At 35.1% G+C, this 18,388-nt stretch overlaps 1 protein-coding gene across 4 annotated transcripts in view; it reads left to right on the top strand.

Annotated features, from left to right (window-relative positions):
- Positions 1-18,388, top strand: part of UACA (uveal autoantigen with coiled-coil domains and ankyrin repeats) — a 100,698-nt gene that overhangs the window by 68,391 nt on the left and 13,919 nt on the right. For 2 of the 4 annotated variants that reach the window (XM_003901131.4, XM_003901132.5), the window contains exons 4-13: positions 488-552; positions 1,340-1,397; positions 4,061-4,131; positions 4,238-4,344; positions 7,020-7,201; positions 8,672-8,709; positions 11,780-11,848; positions 13,115-13,222; positions 14,187-14,219; positions 14,753-14,851. In XM_003901131.4, the coding sequence (XP_003901180.2) occupies positions 488-552; positions 1,340-1,397; positions 4,061-4,131; positions 4,238-4,344; positions 7,020-7,201; positions 8,672-8,709; positions 11,780-11,848; positions 13,115-13,222; positions 14,187-14,219; positions 14,753-14,851 (830 nt within the window). The remainder of the gene's footprint in view (positions 1-487; positions 553-1,339; positions 1,398-4,060; positions 4,132-4,237; positions 4,345-7,019; positions 7,202-8,671; positions 8,710-11,779; positions 11,849-13,114; positions 13,223-14,186; positions 14,220-14,752; positions 14,852-18,388) is intronic. The other 2 variants (XM_009210519.2, XM_009210520.3) reach the window with 2 other exon arrangements.

An 18,388-nucleotide genomic window follows, 5' to 3' on the forward strand; every position in this document is an offset into this window, starting at 1 on the left:
TAGTAGAGATGGGGTTTCACCGTGGTCTCGATCTCCTGACCTTGTGATCCGCCCGCCTCGGCCTCCCAAAGTGCTGGGATTACAGGCGTGAGCCACCGCGCCCGGCCTAAATCTCGGTATTTCTTTATCCATCTTCTTTACTCATTGTCTTTCTCTCCTTTCCCTTTTCTCTGTGCCAGTATTTAATTACCTGCTGTGTTTTAGGTACTGTTCTACATGCTGGGGATATAGTAGTGAATACAACAAAGTTCCTGCTTGTTATAGATTTGTATAATTAGTTTTTCTTTCTACATTCATTGTTTTGGTACGTATATCATCTCTTACTAAAATATCAAACTAGACGAAACATCTTTGGAAACTGAAAGTATACTTACAGATTAAGTATGTTGTCAACTAGTTTTGGAAAAAACAAATCATATTTCTATAAAACTCCTCAATTCACATATGAAGAAAATAATCCTTCACATGTATCTTAAATTATTTATAGGGAGAAATGCTCTTCACCTGGCTGCTAAGTATGGACATGCATTGTGCCTACAAAAACTTCTACAGGTAGTGGAAGTGGTTAATACTTTAGCTTTATTATTTTGACTACAAATCATAGATGTATTTTTAATGTGTTTCTGGAATTTTAGATCAAAGAGAATAGTAAACTAACTTTGACTATGAGCTTACATATTTTTTTCCATCATTTGTGAAGGAATGTGAACAATAAAGAACAAAAACTCTGAGGGAAGTGAATTGCATAACTCGGTGTATTAAAAATAAATAACAAAGGCTTGACCTTCCTGTTGACATAACTGAAGGCTGGAATTTTCTGTTGTCTAGACTATCATGTAAGATAAAGTAATACAACATAGGATCTGTATATTTCTATACAAACATAGATAACTTATACTACATAATATTATTACATTTTTAATCAGGTAACCACAAAATTCTAACTAGTTGGCTAAAGTTCCCATCAAAGATTTCAGTCATATATTTTTTAAAACATATTCACTACGTTTCATAGCAGAACTCACTTGCTTTTCTGATTCAGTATCTCAAGTTTTAGTTCTTAGTGGAAAAAAACCCAAACAATACATATTTTCCTGTATTTCATACCATTCGTTATAATGTACCATATGTTTCCTGTTTGGTGAAATATTGTTAATTTAGTTATATAATGTTACTGTATTTGTTCCATGTCAAAATATTTAATGGATTGTCTGATAGTCTTTAGCTTCTTTGATAAGTGGAATATTTTAAGATTAAATAGCAGCTGTTCATCTGAGTCTGGATATCTAATTTTAAAATAAAACTCTCCTACTTTACTAAATTTTCTTTATTTTAACAGTACAATTGTCCCACTGAGCATGCAGACCTGCAGGGAAGAACTGCACTTCACGATGCAGGTGAGCAGAGGTTTCCCTTGGATACAAATATTTGTTAAAATGTTCTAGTCATTTGAATTAATTTCAGAGTTTTAACACATAGGTATTTGTATAATTCATGGAGAAACAGAGAGTGTTAAAAATCCGTATGCACAAATTAGAAATTTATTAGATTATACAGCTTAAAAAGATTCATTCAGTCAATATTTACAGGCCAGTCAGTTTGCTAGATACTAAAGGTACAAAGGTAGATAAACGGTAATCCTGCTTACAAGGAGCTCCAAGCTGTGTGTGTGTGTGTGTTTGTGAGAGAGAGAGAGAGAAAGAGAGAAACAGAGAATGTGTGTGTGTGTGTTTCATATCTTTGGGAACTGGAGAAATGGGAAGAAGACTTTCCTTAAACTATGTTTACCTAATTAACATGTCTGAACCTCTTTTTTCTCATTTGCAAAATGAAGTTAATAATACTACTGCAATAAGTAGTATTAATAAGTATAATCAAATCATAAGTAGTGCCTGGCACATAATAATTTCTTAATTAATGGTGATAGTTGTTTTCCTTTAGAGATGTCAATGCTGAATTTCATATCACTGTAATGCGCTATATTTTAAAAAAGATCTATACTGATAATTTTTAGAGATTTTATTAATTATACTTGTGTGTCTAAATTTATTTGCATTATTCTTTAGGTGTCTTAAAGAAAGTACTTTGAAAAAAGTTATATATTTAGGTATTTTTGGAATGTAAGATAGCCTGACCTCTTGCTAAGTCTGATATTCCTACATTTAACTATAAGGCCAGGGAAAAAAACAGTCTACTTTCTCTTTTCATATATATGGAATATATGCAGTAGATTAAGGTGGTCTGCACTGAAGGCATATTATGCTTCAAATTTCCTTCAAAATTTTATACCTTATTTTAAAAAAATTTTACTTTTTGTATTTTATGTGTTTGTATGATAATTTCTCACACAATACATTTCTTTTCTTTTTTTAATATAGAAGGGTATTACTGTATTTGCAAAGCATTTTTCCATTATCATTTGAGCCTCACAGTGACCCCTGTGAGTTAACTATGTATTTTATTATCCCTGCTTTAAAAACTGGTCCAACTTGACCAATTGAAGTCTTAATATTTATTAGTTAGATGCTTTAGCTAGGATGGAAACTAAGTTGCTATAACAAAAGAACTCTAATATCAGATGCTTATTAAAAAAATTGTTGAGTGATATATATTGACAGGTCACTCATGGTCATTTTAAAACTGAATTCTTTCTATCTTGTTTCTCTACTTACCTCTGGGTATCTTCCTTAACTACAACGTTGAAGCAGAGTTGTGGTCATAGCCGTATTCCAGCTAGCAGGAAGGAGGAGAGAGCCTAGTGGAATACATGCCCAAAGTCTAGAGCTCAGATTTGAAAGTAGTAGATTATTCTCCAGTCATATTCTACTGATAGGAGCAAAATCAATTGGCTATATTTATCTGCAAAGGAGGCTCAGAAATAAACTCTCTAGGTGACTAGTCATATTCCACCTACTCTATAGTAGAAGAAGAGGAGAACAAATTTTGGTAAAATACTGCATTTTCTGCTACAGTTCAACCCTGTGGCCTTCCAAATATCTCCAAAGCCCCTACTTCCCACATACTCCCAAAGAAGACGATGTATAAACCAACTCATTTACTTCGTCTAGCTCAAAGTCTAGGATTTCTGGGTGGTATATACCATTTTCTCTTTTTGGTTTTAAGTGGTTCTTCATGGTCTAGTAATCTGTAAACTCTGGAATTTATTATGCTTTACATTTTTAAATTCTCATTTATAATTGGACCTAAAGGGTCGCTAATTTTACAGTTTCTGAATTAATGTATTCAAGTTCAGTTTATCTTTTTCTTAAAGCTGATTATACATTTTATATAAAGATTTGCTGGATTAGAGACGAAAAGTGAAAATTTACTTGATTTTCTTATATTTGGTTTAATTCTGTTATTTCACCAAAAAAAAAAAAAAAAAAAAAAGAAATGCTCACTTTGTCAGTACTTTTTGTGCTTATAATTTATGTCAACTCATAAGCCTTAAAAAATTTGTGGGGATTGTAAACATAATCCTATTTTATGAATTTAACAATAAGTTTTCCTAATATAAATATGAACTATAGTGTTAGTCAAAGAAACATAATGTGATTTTATAATTATTAGCAAAATGATCTTACTTTGCATAAAGGTGGACATTGCAATCTCTGCTTTTATGAGAAATATGGATTGTATGATTCATACTTTACTTACTGTGACTGTTCTATAAAAAACGGATATGATTCTTTAAAAAAACTGAGCCAACACTTCAAGGATCAAGTCAGTTATAGCCATGTTTAAAAATATACTGTAAGTACAAAATTTAACTTTGATTTTTATTATCTGTGCTTATCCTTAAAATAGTAGTGTGTTCTTATCTTCTCCAAGGTTAACATTATTCCTTGGTCCTAATAAATTGTAGACAGTTTATAATATTATCTTGTCTAATCCATTTTCAGATGAAAAATTGATGCTTATAATGCTAAACTAAGAGTGAAGGATGTGAAGCTTGGTAGTTTAAAAACTGAAGAACTTATTCCTTATATGGACCTAGAAAAACACCATGTGTCTTACCAACAGATGTTCACCATTTGTCTTTTTCTTTTGTTCCTTAAAGCAATGGCAGATTGTCCTTCTAGCATACAGCTGCTTTGTGACCATGGGGCCTCTGTGAATGCCAAAGATGTAGTAAGTTAGTCTATGATGTTTATTCTCATTTCAACTAATGTATTCTAACTTCTACATTTTGGGAGATCTGTTGTCTTAATGCTGTTTTATTTTTCCTCTTGCTTAGGACGGGCGGACACCACTTGTTCTGGCTACTCAGATGAGTAGGCCAACAATATGTCAACTGCTGATAGATAGAGGAGCGGATGTTAATTCCAGAGACAAACAAAACAGGTAATTCTTTTATCATGGCTCCCAGATACCAGCTGGATACACAGGGATGGAAAGGCCAAGTCAAAGCAGCAGCTCTGTTCTCCAACTTGGCCTTTCTTTCCCCTGGGTTCTCCCCTTCCCTGGCTTGCTTTTCCTTGGAATTAACATCTACTTGTCAGTTTTCTTCAGAGTCTGCCGAAGAAAGAAGGAGGAGAGGGAAATAGAGGAAGATGACAGGGTAAATGTGAATAAAAGCAGTGATTAGGCCTTATGTTTGGCTCAAAGAACTGAAGGAAAGAGGAATTTTATCCTAGGTGTTTTAAGCTTAAAAAACTCTTTAATGAAATGGGTGCAAGTAAGATACATAGGAGAAGAATTTAAAAAGTACATCTATAGTTACTTCTTCATTAGTGAATCTTTTGAGTAAAGTGGTTCTTGAGTGTTCTGGAACTTGACATGTTTCAGTATAGATTTTCTCAAGGTGTTTTCTCTCCTTACTCTGCCAGGGTACAGTGCCATCTCCTCTGAACCTGTCCATTTCTGTACTGCAGAGGTCCCTTGCTTTATTTTTGCTTCTGTATTTGATACTATTTTAGTTGGTGTGCTCTAATAATTTCTATCCAGAATTCTCCCTATCTCTGTCTGTAGGTCTAATGTATCATGGTGCTTGCTCTATTACAATTCTGATGTTTATGGTCACAAAGTATCTGAAATACACCCCTTCCATTTAATTCAAATATTACAATAAATTAAACTAAAATTTCTGGGATTTTTGTAGTTAGTTACTAGTAAACTTTTTGGTTTCTGTTGTTTTAATTTTATTCTTACAAACATGTATTCTTTTGTTTGTAGTTTATTAGAAGTATAAAAGTATAAAAAATAGTCTTTAGTTGTCAGATTTTATAGCTGTAATTGTTTTCTTCACACATCTCAAAGGAGGAAATTCTTAAGCAATTAAATGATGTGATTAAGAAAGTGGCTTTTTAATATTACTTTCTATTACTTTCTTCTTGTGGATACTATCATCTGATTCCAAGCATGATGAAGAAAATTGGATTTTAACATGGCAAAACCACATCTCTACCAAAAATACAAAAATTAGCCAGGTGTGGTGGTGTGTGCCTGTAATCCCAGCTACTCGGGAGGCTGAGGCAGGAGAATTACTTGAACTCAGGAGGCGTAGGTTGCAGTGAGCTGAGATCATGCCACTGCACTGGCAACAGAGCAAGACTGTGTCTCAAAAAAAAAAAATTAATTAATTAAATTAAAATTTAGGATCAAAGAGAGAGAATCTGGTTGATCTACATACAATGCGTTGTATTTTTTATAGCTCTTATATTTTTCAAAGCACTTTATCTATGTTTTTTCATTGGGCATTCACAAAAGACCAGTGAGGCAGGGCAGTGTATATTGTATAGACTAAATAGCAGATGATTTTCAGCATAATTTATAACCTTAGTTTCTAATACTGTATATTCAAGGTTTCTTTTTTTCCTGTTTTATATGTAGCATTTTTTAAATAACAAAACTTTGTTAATGCCGGTTTTGTACAGAATTTCTTATCAGCAACTACAGGGGAGTTGGGGGACAAGGCTGGAATATGAGAAACACAGCATACATAACAGAGAAAAGGCAAGAGTCAGTTTCCTTAAGAGATCCAATATTCACAATTGAAGACAGAGTTAGATATAGGATATGTCATTTCATTTCATTACGTGTTGGTTAGCTCAACCCTAAAATATAGAGGATTAGACAAAATAATTTCTAGTGTCCTTCTAGATTTTCATGACAATTATTTTGTTGCATGATTAGTATTTGCTGATGTACTGTGAGATGTTTGAGTGCCAGTGTTTCTATTGCAGCAGAATAAAGCAGTGATCCATGTTGCATGGGGTTAGTTGTAATCTGAAGATGTGAAGGTCTCCAGGTAGAAGAATCAAGGTTCTTCTAAGCAGGAACATCAGGAATGGAATCTGATACTTCTCTTGGAGGAGAAGGGATTCTTAGGGGAGGTTTGCATGATGTGGTTCAGTTCATGAAGGGACTAGAAAAGCTGGGTTTTGAACACATGGAGTGACAGTATCAGTTGTGGAAAATTTTTGTGGTGATTATTTACCCGTAGGACATTGAAGAAGTGGAATAAATGAGGTTGGTTTGGGCCGGGCGCGGTGGCTCATGCCTGTAATTACAGCACTCTGGGAGGCTGAGGCCAGCGGATCATGAGTTCAAGAGATCGAGACCATCCTGGCTAACACGGCGAAACCCCGTCTATACTGAAAATACAAAAAATTAGCCAGGTGTGGTAGCAGGCGCCTGTAGTCCCAGTTACTCTGGAGGCTGAGGCAGGGGAATGGTGTAAGCCTGGGAGGTGGAGCTTGCAGTGAACCGAGATCGTGCCACTGTACTCCAGCCTGGGCGACAGAGTGAGACTCCGCCTCAAAAAAAAAAAAAAAGGTTGGTTTGGTAGGAGAAGTAATTAAAGGACATAGAAAATTTCAGCTTTGCAAAGTAAGATACAAAGCAAATGTTTTTATAAATGCAATGAGTTTAAAATATAAAGTAAAATCTATATTTGTAACAGGCTTGACTTCTTAAAAGTAGTGTCTATTCTTTACGAAGGGAGCCTCTGGCAGAATATTTCTGCAATATTTCCTTGGAGTTTTCTCAGTCTTTTGCTCTTCCATTTTTCCATTTAGAACTGCCCTCATGCTAGGTTGCGAATATGGTTGCAGAGATGCAGTAGAAGTCTTAATTAAAAATGGTGCTGATATAAGCTTGCTGGATGCGCTTGGCCATGATAGTTCTTACTATGCAAGAATTGGTGACAATCTGGACATTCTAACCTTGTTGAAGACTGCATCGGAAAATACCAACAAAGGTATCAGCAGTTTTCTGTAACTAGAAAAGTCCACGTTAACAAAGAGCCACTTTTTAAAAGACTTAGGTAGTAGAACTATAGTTTATAAGAAACAAAACATTCCTTACTGATAAATAGTATTGGTTCATCTCCCTCTACAACATGGATTTGCTTACTTACCTTATAGTCACTTGCTTTGAGGCAGTGTGTGTTGCATATATCATCTAGTTGATCCAGTGAACACTAAGACACTGGAATAACTTCAGAACTGAGAAGGAAGGGTCAAGTGTTTTACTAATTTTTTTTTTTTTTTATGAGAAGGGGTGAATCTCCCAGCTTTTTATACTTAGAAAGTTTTAAGGAAAGAATCGTTGTTTAAACATGTATATAAAATATTAAGCTGATATTTATCAAATGTCTATGCCACGATTTTTTATGTTTTTTTTTTTAAACAGGAAAATACAGAAAAGCACAATGAATAAAGTTAGTCACTCATTACCACTGCGGAGCCTCTGTTAACATTTTGAGAAATATCTTTCTAGTCTTTTCCCATAAAATGGGATTCACCTGTAAATCTGAAGTGTAGCTTACTTTTTTATGTAACATATTTTGAAGGCCTTTCCCTCAAAAATACTTTTTCTACAGTATGATTTTTATGGGTGTATGAGATTCTGTTTAAGTTTCATTTAATAAAGCAATTTTCTACATGTAGTGTTTAAGCTATTTATAATTATTCATTAGTACACAAAGGTTGTGACTGTCCTTATGCATAAATATTTTAGTATATTTTTATTGCCCTTTAGTGTCAGTTCCTAGAAATTGAATCACTGAGTTTCAGGGCATGTACATTTCTTTAAGCCTTTGGTCTATGTTGACAAATTGCCTCCCAATTTAGGAGGTTTTAAAATTTTCTCCCCCTCCTTTTTTTAGATATGGGGTCTTCCTTTGTTGCCCAGGCTAGAGTACAGTGGTGCCATCATAGCTCACTGCAACCTCAAACTCCTGGGCTCAAGCTGTCTTCCCGCCTTAGCCTCATGAGTAGCTGGGACTACAGGCGGGTACCGCAATGGCCAGCTAATTTTTTATATTTTTTTGTAGAGATGGGGTCTTGCTGTGTTGCCCAGGCTGGTCTTGAACTCCTAGCCTCAAGTGATCCTCCTGCCCCAGCCTCCCAAAGTGCTGGGATTACAGGTGTGAGCCACCATACCCATCCTAAATAAATTTCCCATTTTTTATCTGCCTCCCGTCCTTAGTCTTTAATCCTACCTACTTGAATGTTGGTATAAAAAACTTGCTAATTTGATAGGCAAAAGTGAGATTTCATTATTGCTTTAAGCATATGTTTTAGAAATAAAACTAAAAAGTTGTAAGCTTTGGAGGAAACTCTAAAGTTTATTTATTCAATATTGACTCAATTGTATAGTTAGGGAATGTATATCTACACCAAGTTAACCTGCCATTTTGTTGTTTCTCTTTTTCTCTAAATCTTAGGGAGAGAACTTTGGAAGAAAGGACCATCTTTGCAACAGGTATATATTAATTTTAATGTTAAAGAATTATATGTATTGTACAGTTTAAAGTGCTTAGTAAAACTAGTTAATAGTTATGCATAACTATTCTGAGTTTTAACGCATTCTATCTCTCTTCTCAGTTAATCAAGCCCATGTAGATTCTGGGTACTTAGATCATGAGGTCCTATCAAGATACTGTCACTTAACTTGAGACAGTAGATCTCAGTTTCAGTGAAGGTGTCCAGTGGGAAAGAAATAGCCTCCTGATTGGGGCCGTGAGCATTCAACTTTTTCAAGTAGGAGACATTGTAACTTGTTAAATGATGAACTTTAGCTTGGCAGATCATAGACAGTTTCCCCCAGTCTCCCTTAATAATAGGACAAAATATTTACTGTTATGGGAAAATTCTTTAAATGTAATAAGAAATGAAGAAAACAGAATTCTAAACTGATTATATATTGTGATTTCAATGCCACTGTTAGCGTTTTTATTTCTTCTTCAGTCTTTTTTTCTGTGTGTATTTAATTGAGGACTTTGCAGAATAACAACACATGAAACAATTCATGCTTTGCATTAAATTTATTATTAAAGTACTGTTTAACCCTGTTTTGATGTACCAGTTTGTGAAATGTCTTATGTTTTCTGCTAATCTATTTGTGTTCAAATAAGTGGGGTTAGTTTACAGTACTGTGGCTCAACAGCTAGTGTAGGCAGCTTTCCTCTCCTGCTGACTGTTCCTTCCAGGCTTTCAACTTTTCTCTAGAGAGAGGAACCTAAGCATTTGCAAACCCTGAAGAGAAAGTAATCAGGTATCTTGAGCAATTCTGATCATCATCTTGTGTCATTTTTCTACCTCTCACCTGAATCTGAAAGCTACATTTTAAAAAAATTTTACTTTAAGTTCTGGGATACATGTGCTGACTGTGCCGGTTTGTTACATAGCTATACATGTGCCATGGTGGTTTGCTGCACTTATCATGAAAGTTGCATTAAAGCTTGTTTTCCTTTTCAATCCATCTGAGTTAATATGTTCATGCATGGTTCATGTCTGTTGGCACTTTTCCATCTGGAGCAACTGTTCCAGCCTTCTTCCCTGTGCCTCATATAACCTAAGTGTGAGTAGAGTGAAAAAAATGTACACTGCTATGACTGTACTAGCCATCTCACACAGAATCAGAGAAAAATGATTTCTGAAATGTATAGATATTTAAAATAAAAAGAATGATTGAATATTAATATGGGAATGGTGCTCGGCTTAGTGCTCTAGGAATTATTGAGGTGAATACAAGGAGTTAGTATGCTACTAGGAACAGAAAGACACACTGCTCCTAATTACTGTTTTTCTATCATTTATTGAATATACTTACTAAATATATGCTGTAAATAGGACTTTTTTTTAAATACTAAGGCACATGTAATCTCTGTTATCAAGAAGCCTACAGTACAGTTGCAAATGTAAGACTCACTCAATTTTTCACAGATATCTGTTGAACATCTACAACATGCCAACTACTGTTTTAATTGCTGGAAATATTGTAGTGTACGAAGTCTCTGCCCTTATGGAGTTCCTAGCTTAGTGAGAGATGAACAATAAGCAAAGGAATATTTAGTATCATAGCAGATGCTATGAAGCAAAACAAAACAGAATTAAAGGATGAAGAGGGAGTGGGTGGAGGTCTGTGGGAGAAGCCTTACAGGCTGAGGGAAGGGCAGGTGCCCAGCCCCTGATGAGGGAGCAGGTTAGACATGTTCATGGAGCAGCAGCAGACAAGTGTGACAGGAGTGATGTGCCCATCGTGGAGGGAGCAGAAGAGGCTGCTAAAGTAACAAAGTGCTAGATTAAGAAGGACCTTGTATGATAAGGACTTTGGATATGTACCCACCAGTAACTACCAGATGGCAGAAGGCAGGACGTGTGCCCCCTAATCAGTAGTGCATGTGATCAGATCGCTGCTAAGTGGAGCCAGAGGTGCAAGAGAGGTTCTTTTAGTGTGCTAATAACAAGGTTTGTCAGAAAGATGGATTTTAATTAAAGGATGGGGTTGACTTAATATGTCTGAGTTAAGGTATAGTGGAGGCAGTGGGTGAGGATTCTGAAGTGAAGACTGGAAATGAAAGTGGTGAGCTGTGAGAAGATGTCAGATTCCACTTGAAGAACAGTCCTTTGGTAGAAGGAATGAGGCTGGAAACATAGTTAGGGCCAAATTGTGGACATAGAATATTTTTCAAATGGGACTTTTTCCTCTGGTTCTAGATCCAAACTCATTTGAATGATAGTTTAAAAACTTGTTCAAACAAAGTTAAACAAATAATACAAAACATGAGAAAATTATCTCGAAGAATTAAAGCAGTAGTTTTTTTTTAAAAACTAATTAGGAAGAAGGAAATAGCTTTCTACATTAGTTATTGTGGAGATTTAAAGATCATTTTGGTTTTTTTAATAGGGGAGTTATTTGTTCTCTTGTTTAATGATTATGTTGTGTTTTTGTTAAAGCAAATCTCTAAGCTGGAATAAAGTTTCAAAGCAGTAAGTTACAAAAACAACATATACCCAACCAAGTTATTTCGAGACCTTTTTATATTGCTCAGGTCAGAGGGACTGTCTGTCTCTTCCTTACCATACCTCTTGATATTTTATTTTGGTGGTGCTCAGAGAAGTAAATAATTTCCATATTGTCTTTCAAAATTTATGTGACTTCCCCTTCCTCCTCCTTTTTTTTTTTTTTAAATTGAGTTCTTTTAGGAGTAGTTGGCAATGCAGTGCTTTATAGCCCAACTTTTGTTATGAGTTTATTACAAATTCTTCTTTTTAAAATTTTGTGACTTTAGTTAAAATAAATCCTTAATCATATTTTAAAATTTGTTATTTAGTATTTTTAAATAAATTATACTTGATTTATTTAAAATATAATCTTAAAGGTCCTTTACATTTTGGGGTTTTAAATAGAAACACTGCCACCTTGTGTTATGTGCAGCTAATGTTGGATAAACTGAAAATCACTAACCTGGTGTATTGCCAATTGAGGAAAATATACTTTTCTGTATTCTCACACTTGCTGACCCGTGTTTTCTTATGTTTTACCAAAGCGAAATTTGACACACATGCAAGATGAAGTAAATGTGAAGTCACATCAGAGGGAGCATCAAAATATTCAGGTAAAAAGAAAAAAATGTGGTATCTTCCTTTAAAAACAATTCCAGTATTTGTAGTGGGATTGAGAGAGAAGAGAGGAAACAAGAGAGTGGGTGAAATGAGTGGGGCAGAAAGGGAACTCGTTAACGTTGTTTGTGATTCCCAGGTTCAAGTGATCCTCCTGCCTCAGCCCTTCTAGTAGCTGGGATTACAGGCATGTGCCACCATGCCTGGCTGATATTTGTATTTTTAGTAGAGATAGGTTTCACCATGTTGGCCAGGCTGGTCTCGAACACCTGACCTCAGGTGATCCACCCGCCTCAGCGTCCCAAAGTGTTGGGATTACAGGTGTGAGTCACCGTGCCCAGCTGCCTAATCTTGTCTTAAAGAATTGACTTTTGTTATCAATGTTTGAGTCCAGTATTATAAAATTTAATTATATAACACTAGAAGTATGGTGTAGAAAGTATTGTTTTAATATACATTAGAAAAAGCAACTTTATGTAACTATTTGATTTAAATGTATCTGTTTTGTGATATAAACCATACATTTGTGTTTGTTTTGGAAAATTATACTGTTAAAAATGATGATCATTAATGTAAGTTAAATCTCATTTTTTTCTTGAAGTATTTTCTATTTTGATTGAGAAAAATAATTTTGTTAAACTAACCACACAGTACTTTTTAGCTTTTATATTGGTCAAAGTTTCCAAATAATATTATGAGGATTATTTTAGAGGAAGGACCCATAATTAATTTTATGACTGAAACACTGTTAAATGATAAATTGAATAGCTGTTTTCAAAATAATAAAAACATTTTATTTGGGTTTTCTTAGTTTCGTATGTAGTGTAAGAAAATGAACTATGTCCTTAAATTCGAGCCTTTATCTTTTACCAGAGCACTGAAAACGATGATAAGTTCAACAAAAACATTAGAAGAGTCTCATAAATTTGGGAGGTCTTAAGCAAAAGTTAAAATGGCATATTCTTTTGCTCTTTTCTGTGTCTGGATGCTTTTTATTTTTTCTTTATTGGAATTATGATGATTTGCCCTCTTGTAGTATATACTTGTATTTATTAGCTATTATAGGATAGTAATTTTCTATTTTATTTTTGATCTGTAGATTTTAAATCCTTGGCATATCATTGAAATTATTGTATCTTTGTACTTAGTGTTTTACATGCGTATGTACCTGTATGACAGTGAACTGCTTTTTAAAAAATTTCTTCTTTAAGAATTTGCTCTTTTAAGATTGGCCTGGCACCTTGTTGTCTTTATTATTTAAGGATTTAGAGATTGAAAATGAAGATTTGAAAGAGAGGTTGAGAAAAATTCAGCAAGAACAACGAATACTTTTGGATAAAGTCAACGGTTTACAGTTACAGCTGAATGAGGTAAATAAATCTGCATAATAAAAAATCAAAAAACTGTCTTACTACATCATCAATAGCAAATTGTTAATGATTGTTTAAGGTAAAATTAGCTCATTGCATTTCAGAGGAGTTAAATCTTACTGGGGACCAGGCTTTTTACATGAAATTTTACATTTAAAGTAGCATAAGCAAACAAGTAAGGACAGTGTAAAGAATGTTCAGGAAAGTGAGGAGAGATCATTGTGGGCTGCAGCTTCTGAGGGGGGCACTTCCTGTGGGAGACGGTACTTCTGTTGAATTTTGAAGGAAGTAAGGGGGAATCAGAGGGTGTTCCAGAGAACACTGTGGTGAACAAAATCACAGAAACAGTGACCTGTAATATATTCCTTGTTGTATAAAAAAATTGGAAATACAAGAAATATCCATGAATCATTTTTTTAGAGGGAAAGCAGAATATATATGAAATCTAGTACAATCAGTTCACTCTTTAAATATACATTTTATTATGTACAGGACTTATCACAGGTGAAATCTTATGTGATATTTGCATTTCAAAAGTAAGAAGTAACTGTGTGATTGGTACAGCTGTGTCCTTCTGATTCTAATTTTCTGTATCACTTTAATATCTTGCTATCTATGTTAGATTTTCCTAAAATTGAACATATGCAAAAGCAAAAGGCTGAACTATAGTTAGGGCCATGGGATTGGAGAGAAAAGAGTAGACAGGAGATATGAGGGCAAAGAACAAGTAGGACTTGTTGGTTGATAGATTCTCAAGAGAATCAAAAGTGCTTCTGAACCTGGATAGTGAGAAGAATAAAAGACAACTCATACAACAGAATTGGTAGTACATTATCTTCTTCTCATATCCTTGGCCCCAGTCTTAAAGACATGTGCCAGTCTTTTTAAAAGATCTTTGCCAAGTTCATGCCTTTTAAAATAAGCTTTTAAGAATGAAAATATTTTGTCTTCTTTTTAAATTTAGGAAGTTATGGTTGCTGATGATCTGGAAAGCGAGGTAGGATGACATTTTATTTTAAACCATTAAAATTGTTTTAGGAATTGAAGATGCTATAGTAGCATCTTCAGTTATAGATGCTATAGTAGCTTTAAGTCCTGAATTGAGATACAGACCAGGATTCTATTTCTGGTTATTAAAGGGAAATTCAAAATCTACACATGACTATAAAAGGTTGTTTTGAATATAGTGGCATAGGTTATTGTAGGCATTTTGTTGTTATTGCTTCTGAAAGTCTTACTTTCTGTGAAACTTGTCCTGAAAATAATGTAAAATTCTAAACATAAAGAAATGTCTGAAAACATTAAGATTGAAAACAGAGATTTGAATTTTTTATGATTTTGTTTATAAATATTGTATGTTTCATTAGTATATTTGTAGAAATTATCAACTCTACTAGTAGAGTTCACCAGGTTGGAGAATTCATTAACTCCAGTCCTTAATGTAATTCCAATTCATGTTTTCTAAAACACATTTTTAACCCAATTCCAAGCACAGGGTTATTTTACTCTATTTATTCTGTTTCATTTCAGAGAGAAAAGCTGAAGTCCCTTTTGGCAGCCAAAGAAAAGCAACATGAAGAAAGCTTAAGGACTATTGAGGCTCTGAAAAATAGGTTTAAATATTTTGAGGTATAGAAAGGTTAAATTATTTCCTATAACTCATAATGGGTAATGGTAAGGGGCTTGGCAGCAGACTTGAATTTGAATTATAAATCTCTTATTTATAGTGTGACCTTGGGCTGCTTATTTAAAGTCTTCGAACCTGTTGCCTGTTTGGCAAAACTGGGGTGATTGTCTCTTTCTCCACATAGTTATAAAGGTTAAGATCATTTAAATTGACTAGCATGTAATCGACATTTAGTATCATTCTAGTTTCTCTTCATTGTCCATCCTTACCTTTTTAAAACATCATATTTCTACCTGTAAATTTGCAGTGAGTATAATGATAATAAAAAGCATTCATAAAAATGAACAGTGATATGTCCAGGATTATCTCAGAAAGGAGTCATCACTGGGCATCACTGAAGGTAGCTGATTCAGCATGAATCTTTTATCTTTGTTGGTGAATGCAGCCCCAAAGTACACTAAAAAAGTGTCTTAGTCCATTTGTGCTGCTCTAACAAAATACAGAAAATTTGTAAAGAACAAATTAATTTCTCACAGTTCTGGAGGCTGGAAAGTCCAAGATCAAGGATCTGGCGTTCGTGTCTGGTGAGGGCCTTTTGCTACATCTTCTCCTGGCAGAAGGCGAAAGGGCAAAAAGGGGCCTAAGTGAAGCCCTCATGACTTGATCAGTTTCCAAAAGGCCCTACCTCATAGTACCACCACAGTGGGAATTAAGTTTCAACACATCTTGGCAGACATTCAGAGCATAGCAAAAATAATATTTTTCTTTGTAAATAAAGAACTATGTGTGCATTATGAAAAATAATATAAAACATATATGAATCTCACAGACAATGTTGCAAGAGAGAAATCAGACATGAAGAGAACATACTGAATGATTCTATTTTTATGAGGTTCAAAAGCAGATACAACTAATCTATGATGTTAGAATAGAGGCCACCCTTTGGTTGGGGTTACGAGTAAGGTGTGTGAAGAAACTTCTGGGGTCCTGGAAATATTTTATATCTTAATCTGGGTTGTGTATAATTACAAAAGGTATGCATATGCAAAAATTCATTGTATTATACACATTTAATATGTGTACATATTTATGTGACTGAATTTTCAAGATTATTCAGAAACACCATTTTATAAACCAAAAAATGATCTAGCTATAGTGGCTTCTGTCTTCACATTTGAAGACTCTTTTTTAGGTTAATTGTGAAACTGATGATTGCTAATATTTTAATAGCACTGACCAATGTACTTTGCATTCTTGACGTGCATGAAAAAAGAACTCTATGTGATAAGTTTTACTATTACCTGACTTCACAGATAAGGAGGTTGAGGCGCAGGGTTTACCCATGAGGGGTTTCACAAATAGTAAGTGACAGAGTCAGGATTTGAATTCAAGCATCTGACTCCTTTGTGCTTTTAACTACAATACTAGTTTTACACTTAGAATTACTTGAATGAGAAAATTTAGGAGTATATACAGGGCCTTTTAAGTATTAATCAAAGTTTGACACCTATAACTTGGGTATTATTTATGTATATATTTCTTCTAGGAGCTAGCTTTTCTGCAGGTCTTAAGTGTAAGATGTAGGCCAGGCGCAGCATCTCACACCTGTAATCCCAGCACTTTTGGGAGGCCACGGTGGGTGGGTCACTTAAGGTCAGGAGTTCGAAACCAGCCTGGCCAACATGGCGAAACTCCATCTTTACTAAAAATACAAAAATTAGCAGGGCGTGGTGGCACATTCCTGTAATACCAGCTACCCAGAAGGCTGAAGCAGGAGAATCGCTTGAATCCGGGAGGCAGAGGTTGCAATGAGTGAGATCATGCCACTGCACTCCAGCCTGGGTGACAGAGTGAGACTCTGTCTCAAGGGGAAGAAAACAAAGGTGTTTTTCTGTAGCTTTAGACAAACTATCTGTCTTAATTGTCAAGTCTATAACTTACCGTAGTCATAAAAGTAACATTTTTCTTATAAAAATACATATTTACTTCAGAAAAATAAGAAAATATATTTAAACTGAAAGCACATGCAAAAGACACTTATAATCTTAACTCTGCTAGCACCTGACTGAAATCCTTTCAGACACTTGTACATAATTTGTGTGTTATATACTCATTCAACAGGTGGGATCATATTGTACATCTTGTTTTGTAACTGTTCCCATTCAGTATGATGGGGACATTTTCCTCAGTCACTACATACTCATTGTGATGAATATTTATGCTAGCAATGATTTTTTACTTTCAAACAGAAAATTACAGGTCCCACTTTATACATGACCTAGTATTTATAACAGCAACCCTTAAAACTACTAAGAATTTGCCTGGACATGGTATCTCAGCCTGTAATCCCAACACTTTGGGAGGCTAAGGCAAGTGGATCACTTGAGCTCAGGTGTTCGAGACCAGCCTGGGCAACATGGTGAAATCCTGTCTCTACTAAAAACACAAAAATGAGCTGGGCGAGGTGGTGCATGCCTGTAATCCCAGCTACTTGGGTGGCTGAGGAAGGAGAATGACTTGAACCCAGGAGGTGGAGGCTGCAGTGAGCTGAGATTGTGCCTCTGCACTCCAGCTTGGGTGACAAAGTGAGACCCTGTCTCAAAACAAACAAACAAAACAACAACAAACTACTGAGAATTCATCACTTACTACAAACATTGAATATCTACTGCTGTATTATCTCACATGCTTAAAAAACCTTAACTGTTAAAAGAATTACTGGTATGAGTTATGTGTAATAACTTAACATGTAGCTATTTCCCTTGTATGTATAAAAATATGGAGAAAATGGATAGTTTAGAATGAGGCTGATTTTATGTTACAACTTTTATGTTTGTTTTCATTTGAGTAATGAAGGTAATAAGACCAAATTAAGTTTTTTGAACTCCTTATGTGCATAGCACCCCCTTATGCATGTATGAGGCCATTTAGGAATTATTGTAAACTTTAGTATTAAATATTCCATAGAACAAAGAGCTTAACTAAGCCTATAGGTATTTTTTCATACCGTGGGGGCACTAATGATTAAAGGAGGTGGCATTAATTTAGTCATGGAATTGTGGACTGTTTTATCATGGTCGACTACTTCAGAGTTTGGTATGTAGCTATTAGGACTGATACACCTAAATACACAAATATGAACTGCATCTGCCTGTCCTTACTCTTCATTTCACTCTGGGGTTTTTGTTTAGTTTAGTTTTGTTTTGTGTTTGAGACAGGGTCTCACTCTCTTACCCAGGCTGGAGTGCAGTGGTGTGATCACCACTCACTGTAGCCTTGACCTCCCCGGGCTCAGGTGGTGCTTCCACCTCAGCCTCCTGAGTAACTTGGGTTACCCTGCCCAGCTAATGTTTCTGTGTGTGTTATTGATTGATTGATTGATTGAAGTTTCACTCTTGTTGCCCAGGCTGGAGTGCAATGGCACTATCTCGGCTCACTGCAGCCTCCGCCTCCCAGATTCAAGCAGTTCTCCTGGCTCAGCCTCCCTAGTAGCTGGGATTACAGGTGCCCACCACCATGTCCAGCTAATTTTTTGTGTT

Source organism: Papio anubis, chromosome 7 (genome assembly GCF_008728515.1).
Source record: "Papio anubis isolate 15944 chromosome 7, Panubis1.0, whole genome shotgun sequence".
Taxonomy (NCBI): domain Eukaryota; kingdom Metazoa; phylum Chordata; class Mammalia; order Primates; family Cercopithecidae; genus Papio; species Papio anubis.